Source organism: Ascaphus truei, chromosome 20 (assembly GCF_040206685.1).
Source record: "Ascaphus truei isolate aAscTru1 chromosome 20, aAscTru1.hap1, whole genome shotgun sequence".
Taxonomy (NCBI): domain Eukaryota; kingdom Metazoa; phylum Chordata; class Amphibia; order Anura; family Ascaphidae; genus Ascaphus; species Ascaphus truei.
The window spans coordinates 31,538,036-31,545,523 of record NC_134502.1 but is presented as its reverse complement, the minus strand read 5'-3'; the positions used below and the strand labels follow the sequence as shown (position 1 = coordinate 31,545,523).

The window sequence follows — 7,488 nt, the reverse complement described above, 5'->3', positions numbered from 1 at the left end:
GTTGCTTGTGGCAGGAAGCTCAAACAAAGAGAGACAGATCGAGAACGAGAGATAGACACAGAGACACAGACAGAGGCACAGAGAGAGACACATAAATAGAAAGAGAGACAGAGACAGACAGAGAGACAGACATAGAGACACAGAGACAGAAAGAGCAAAAGAGACATAGACAGAGGCACAGAAACAGACAGAGAGAGAGAGAGATGCAGAGTATTTGTAAACTTATTTCTCTCCTGCTACTACTGAAATGAGGGGGTCACCTTGTATTCAGGGTCGCCCTATAGCCAGGCAAATGCAGTACATGATAAATCAAGTTTATTTTGCAATTTCAAATTGAACAGTACAAATGTCCCTCTACTTTGGGACCTAAAAGATCTGCATCTCCAACCAACCCCACCAGATATTTTTAGAGATATCACAGACTTAACCCCCCCCATCTCTCCCTCCCAAGAATTTCCCAGTTGAATGTAGACCAACTGGAGAACCTTCATTGGGAAGTTGAGAAGAGAGATGACTCAGTTGGCACAGCATGTGAACTGGACATCACTGAGGACCGTGTCATCTCCGAGTCCTTGGGGTGTCCCCACCTTGGTGCGGATGCCACAGATCCCGTATCTGCAGGACGGGCTCCACTCTTCTTTTGACTCCATTGAAAGCAAAGAAAAAAGGAAGATCAGTCGGTCTGAGCACTTAAACCGGATGATGGCTTTGGCATTGTCATTTTTGCCACTGTGCCCGGGAATTTGCTCTGCTCTCAAGGAGAAAGCAATGAGGTTGCCGTATCGACACCATATAGGGGACGTCCATGAGCCCCACCTGAGAGAGAAGAATGAGAACATGGTAAATTGGGAAGAGAAAACGTCCTCAGACCTATTGCAGAGGAGACCTGACCTGTAGGACGGGGCACAGGACTTTACGTGAGGTCAGACCAATTACCTATATAGTGGCATCGCCCCTGTCCTACGTCCTTCTAGGGAGTAAAGGGGATCTCTAATAGTGTGAGAGTAAAGGAGATTTTAAATCTATAAGTGGTGTGACCTCCTCCCTTTATCTCCTAGTGATACCCCTCTCTATATACCCGGACACCCTGCTATCCACCCATCTGCCTTAATTTCCTTTCCTATACACCCCAACATTTTTCTGACCTCCTCACTGCATTATACACCCCAACATCCTGTCATCCTAATATATGTTTGGCAAGCTCTGTACATGTGAAGAAGAGACCTGTGAGGTTTGGAAAGCTCTGTACATGTTAAGAAGAGACATGTGAGGTTAGGAAAGATTTGTACTAGTGAAGAAGGGACCTGTGAGGTTTGGGAAAGCTCTGTACGAGTGAAGAAGAGACCTTTGAGGCTGTGCATATTCTGTGACTTTCTCACCTTCCTTCAGTAGACTGGATTAAAGTAGCATTCAGATTGTTGATTTCGATAACGCAGTACAGTCGGATCGCGCTCAGAGTCGTATTCTCACCGATCCTGTGCGTCTTTACCAACTGTATCAGGAAGATCAGTTTCAATGTATCAATCTCATATATAACTACTCATAACCCCTAAACACGTCCCTGTCATTCGGTCACTTTGCCCCTAAGTGCGACTGACCCTTTATCCCATTAAACACGTCCCTGTCATTAGGTCAATTTGCTCCTACGTGGGACTGACCCTTTAACCCATTAAACACGTCCCTGTTATTAGGTCACTTTACCCTTACGTTGTAATGACCCTTTAACCCATTAAACACGTCCCTGTCATTATGTCACTTTGCCCCTACGTGGGACTGACCCTTTAACCCATTAAACACGTCCCTGTTATTTGGTCACTTTACCCTTACGTTGTAATGACCCTTTAACCCATTAAACACGTCCCTGTCATTAGGTCACTTTGCTCCTACATGGGACTGACCCTTTAGCCCATTAAACACGTCACAGTCATTAGGTCACTTTGCCCCTACGTGGGACTGACCCTTTAACCCATTAAACATGTCCCTGTCATTAGGTCACTTTGCCCCTACGTGGGACTGACCCTTTAACCCATTAAATACGTCACTGACCTGACCAAATAATTTGCCTATGTTGCGTCTCAGATAAATCTGAATTGTGGGATATTAAAATGAGGGGCACTTTATGGGGTATAAGGGACACTTCTCAGAGCAAAAGCTCACTGCTTAGTGCCCAGCCCCCATAGTATCTGCTGTATCCCCCCATCCGCTATCATGTAATCACACAGGGGGGTCTATGCACAATGCAGTGATACTGTAAGGGGTTTTTAAGTGAGATAAATGCCTTATGGTGCAAAATTGCGTGCAGCGCGATTCACAAAGCAGTGATAACACTGCAGTATCGCACTTATAAGGCTTTTTATCACCAAAACACCGTCATTGATAAGAAAGCTGCGCCATAAATTGTGCCATAACGGCATTTATCTCACTTAAAAACACTTACTGTATCACTGCTTTGTGCACAGCCCCCATAGTGTCTCATATGGACAATGAAAGGGGGTTATCTAATACGTGGGGAGGGAGTATCGGCTACTTCTAAATACAGAGAGTAAAAAGTATAAATCACCGTTATAAAGGAGATTTTTGCCGTAATTAGCTGGCCTCTGAAGTAGTCCTGGCATAAGATTAAATATTTGACTGCACCTGCAAAATTAGATTGTAAATTCTGCGGGGCAATTAAAATATTGTGCCATCAAAATCCCATATACAGAAGCACATACATTGCCATGCAAGAAATCATATTATTATTACTGTATATATTTATCTCACCTTGAGAGAGAATCCTCTGGCACGGGAACCGACGGGACACATTTCAAGTGGCCCCCATTCACCCCATCCACCTCCGTTGGAGACATTGATGAGATCTGTAAAGTTCCCATGTCCGACTGAGAAGAGAGAGAGGAGGAGGAGGGATGAGAACGCCTGGAACATCATGGTGGGGTCTTGAGGAACTCAACTGGAGATGTCAAGAGACGGTGAGAAAAACTTCGGCAATGTAATAATCGGGAATCAGGTTTGCCGTTCAAATCAGCAATCTTTATTTCTTCAATCAGCTCAGCGATTCGGCAAGGATACAGCATACAAAATACTTCTATTCAAGGTGGCGAGTATCTAAGAAGGCAGTGGCGTATCCTGCGACAGCAATGTTTTATACCCTTAGATCAAAGAGATATACAACACTGTCTCAGCTAACTCGCTTTTGCCAACTAAATTACGTACTTATTTACATACTTGTTTTTCTGTTGTTACCATCAAGTAACTTATCTCAGGAACATTAGGAACTTATGTAAGGATGTGTGTTCAGTTGGTGTTTGACTCTGTGCAGTGAGAAGCCTGTGGAGTATCTGCAACAGTGTTGCAGTGTGTCAGAGCAGAGTGAGACAGGCAGTGGCTGATGTAATAGCTGTGTGTCTGTGCAGATTAAGGCAGAGAGGCTCCATGGAGAAACTAAAACTCCCATGAGCTCCTGGGCAGTCACCTGATGTAAAGAACCAATCAGAAGGCTAGGATGACGGGAGCAGGAAAGGGAAGCGTGGGGGAGAGACCACGCTAGTCAGAGGAGATCTGGACGGAGCTGAAGGAGGTAGTGTGAGTGCAGGGGGTCAGTGACCCGCCTGCATAGGCCAGCTATCCCCTCAGGCCCATAGGAGCATCCCCTGAGTCACAGTAGGCTGCTGTACCGTAGGGACGCCCTGTAGTGGAAGTGATTGTCACCCTACTATACATTAATTAGGGACAAAGCACAGAGTTGCGGCCGGGTGCAGTCATCTGGGACCAGACGGCTGGACACCACGACATCTGGAGGTCAAGGGTCGCAGGCATCGGATCCTTTGTGAAGAGGTACCGGTCACCGCCGTGACCGGAAGGTATATTGTAACAACAAGTGCACCAACACCGGTCATCTGGCGCTGATCCCGCCTTATGCTAAACTCTTTAGGGACACTAGCAAGTGGCTAGAGGACTGAGCCTATACCACATAATACAATAAAAGGACAATACTCTATAAGAGCGTGGCTGAGCCACTATTGTACAGGACAATATTCCTTAGAGGTGTGGCCGAGCCACTATAGTATAAGGACCGTAGCAGTTATAACGGTGTTAGGTATTGCTGCCAAGACTAGCATTATAGTATAAGAATATGTTATGTGTGATGTCATATAGAGTATAAGGTATGATTGCATAGTAAAACTTGGTTGCACGCACTGTGGTGGTATGTTTCTTGCCCAGGGTAATCTTGCATAACGGGGATCCTGGGTAAGTGGAGGCGCTGCGCTAGAATAGTTACCCCAGGCTCCCAGCTAGCGGAGGCTCAGATCTCCTGGAGCCGCAGGTTGTGTACAGTGACCAGTAGTCCCTTTGGGAGGCGTCAGAAAAAGGGCTACATTTGGAGGCGCTGCTGAGATCTTAGACCTGGGGTGCCCCATATATTTTTCTCAATTGTGCAACAAGTTTTTTTTCATCATGTTTGTGCCCTCGCAGCCTGAGGTGCGCAAGTGGGCCCAGCGGCATGAAATTCCCCTGACACGTGCTTTTGGCCTAGGACATGTTCCCGCCATCCTCTCCCTAGGCATCGTGACTGACCATGTCAGGAAACTCCCGCTCATGGACACTGCCCGAGTGCAAGATCACTATTACGACCGGGAACAGATTTGGCGCAAAATACTATATGTCACTGAACAGGATATATGCCCCAAAGCCCTGCCCTCAGTACTATTGCTACCCGAGGCTCCCGGCATACACTGTCCAATAGTGCAAGTGGATTCATCGAGCCACTGGCTGCGTCCACACCACAGAGGGGATATCCCGGCTCGTTAGGCGCCATCACTAGCAGCTCTGACCACACCCCTGAGAACAGTTTGAACCCTCGATGTCCTGCTGCAATGGGCCTCGGCACTTCGTTTACCCCCTCCGCCATGAGGCCCACATTAAGTAGAATCAGTATGTCAAGACTAGATGCCTACTCCCCAGCAGGGGGTGTAAATGTATATAATTGTCAAACACTGTATATATATATATATATATACTGTATATATATATATATATATATAAATATATATAAAAATATATATCAACATTTTAATTTATGGTGAGTGAAAAAGGCAACAGGAAACCTCCACCATATAGCATATAGCAAATTAAAAGATCGCTTGTGAGCACATTCACATGTCTTAGACAGGTTTGTAACCCTGCCTTTCACCATTATCACCTAGCGTACAGTGCTTCCACTGCAGCAAGGGATTCTGGGAAATGGCATGCAAATGAGCACACCATGTCACCTTTTGCCTGAAAACCATTTTTAATTTAAAAATTATAAAATAATAATTTATTAATTATTATTTTATTTTTTATTATATATTGTATAATTTATACATTATTATTTTATTTATTTTATAAATTATACCATATCATACAGGAATCTAACCCATTATGTTTCATATGCTAGTTCCAATTCTCTACCTGTACGCTACAGAGCAGTCCATTGCAAAGCCTGTTGTGTAGAGAATTGGTACTAGTATATGAAAGCTCCTGGGTTCGATTCCTGCATGTACAGTATATTATATAAAATGTATTAATGTTCAATTCCCACATGGGTGTATGTGTCCGTTTGCAATAAAGCATTGAATTGTATGTTTAAAAAAAAAAAAACCTCCTCTGTGCTCGAAAGTGTACGTAAGTGCGGCACGTGGACACAGCCATATGAAGCAGAGAGGAGAGAGCTGACAGCTGCAGAGAGGAGAGATGTAGATGCCGGTAAGTCCTCGCGTGGCAACATTTTATAACGCGATCCCGGTTATAACACGGTCTCATTATGTGGACCCCGTGGACCGCGTTATAACGAGGTTCAGATTTAGATAGATATAGATTGTATTGTATTGAATTGTATGTCTTTATTTATATAGCCCCAAAAGTGTACTCAGCGCTTCACAAAGAATACAGTACAGGGAATTAAAATGATACAAGAAGTGCAGCAAAATAAGACAATAGGAAAGGGAATCCCTGCCCCGAAGAGCTTACAATCTAAGAGGTATGGTGGGAGACTTACAGAAACAGCAGGTGAGGGAATTAGTGCTGTAGATGGGTGTGCTTGGCCACAATGGGTGGTAGGAGTGACTGAGTGTTGGACAGTAACCATGATTGCAGGCTGCTGGAATGCTTAACTTGTGGGGTGAGTTTTAAGGTTAGTGACTATTAGATCAGAAGGTTGACACCATTTACAGGGAAGAGATGGCAGGGAGGCGTGGGTGAGATCAGGTGGTTTCTTCATTCAGGCTTAGGGTAGATTCCCAGCAGCAGGAAGGAGCAGATAGAAGGTGTGAATAGAGGATTTGTGTGGGTGCTTTAAATAATGAGGTGTATAAATAATGGTGCAGTGGTAAGTGGGGAAATTGGAGAGAACAGAGACGTTCACAAAGTAGTGAGGAAACAGTAAGCAAAAAAAGCAATAGGGAGGGCATAGTGAGATGCAGGAGGAGACAGTCCAGGTATTGGAGGATAGGAAGAGTACAAAGAATCCCAGCTTTTAGAAAATCAAGTTCTCACAGCTGCAAAGTTGTTGTTGTGCAGAGTCCAGATCTTCCTCTAGATAACTATAGATAGATATAGTGATGTCTCCGTCATAGCGTAGGATCTTATGTCCCAGATTAAGGCAGAAAATTGAGTATTTCTCTATATGGGGTTTATTTACAGGGTTAAATTTTACACTAACAGGCCCACCGTCCCTTTAAGTCAAAACAAATCATAAAATAAACGACTACTCCTCTTAGGAGAATAACTATACATGCAGCTTCAGCCCTCACTAACTGGATGGACAGCTAAACTGGTTACCACCCCATAAACAGGTACTATTAGAGCTGAACATATATTGTACAGTCTCTGCACACAGCAATATAGGGTTTCTCTTATCTGTTACTCCAAGGTTATGGAGCTGATGTCCCCTCTTCAGCATGGTCTCACGTCCTTCCTTCCTAGGGGAACACTGATGCACCTGTTTATCAACTACCTCACAGATAACCACCTCCCTCCGGGTATCTTAGCATCACGTCTCTTGATATGAAATAAATCTCCCATGTTTATAAGATGCATAGTCAGTAAACCCATCCCCAGACAGCTGTTTACTGGCTATGCATCTTAACCCTGGCTGTGCTCAAAGCTGTGACCATGCAGCAAGCTTAAGCCTATAGGGAACCATGTTAATGGTTTTGAAGCAAAAACGTGGCACTGTGTGCTCATTTTCATGTCATTTCCCAGAATCCCTTGCTGCAGTGGATGTGCTGTCTCTCACACATACTAATACGTTTTTCCATCCCTATACACCAATAGGGACCACTAAGGATCCACACACATTTTTAGTTGTGCTACAAACTCTCACATTTCCACACCCACCCACACCATTTATATCCACTCCCACTCCACACACACCTTGTGTAAAGCACTGTATATACTGTGGGCTCTCCATTCATTTTTATTCACACTGATACACATACACACTCTTTC

At 44.4% G+C, this 7,488-nt stretch overlaps 1 protein-coding gene across 1 annotated transcript; it reads right to left on the bottom strand.

The window, feature by feature from the left end:
• Window positions 1–317: 317 nt before the first annotated feature.
• LOC142471426 (vitelline membrane outer layer protein 1 homolog) lies at window positions 318–3,101 on the bottom strand. The gene is made up of 3 exons (XM_075578230.1): window positions 2,764–3,101; window positions 1,380–1,492; window positions 318–816 (listed from the first exon to the last, which is right to left on the bottom strand). Exons 1-3 carry the CDS (start codon window positions 2,926–2,928, stop codon window positions 516–518), a joined length of 579 nt encoding a protein of 192 aa, XP_075434345.1. The 5' UTR covers window positions 2,929–3,101; the 3' UTR covers window positions 318–515.
• Window positions 3,102–7,488: the final 4,387 nt, after the last annotated feature.

Excerpts from the sequence above, each read along its gene's own strand:
- LOC142471426 (XM_075578230.1), bottom strand. The coding sequence starts at position 2,928 with ATGATGTTCCAGGCGTTCTCATCCCTCCTCCTCCTCTCTCTCTTCTCA. Across the intron at positions 1,493-2,763 it reads CCAGAGGATTCTCTCTCAAG|TTGGTAAAGACGCACAGGAT; the intron begins GTGAGATAAATA and ends TTCCTGATACAG. Across the intron at positions 817-1,379 it reads ATCCAGTCTACTGAAGGAAG|GTGGGGCTCATGGACGTCCC; the intron begins GTGAGAAAGTCA and ends CTTCTCTCTCAG.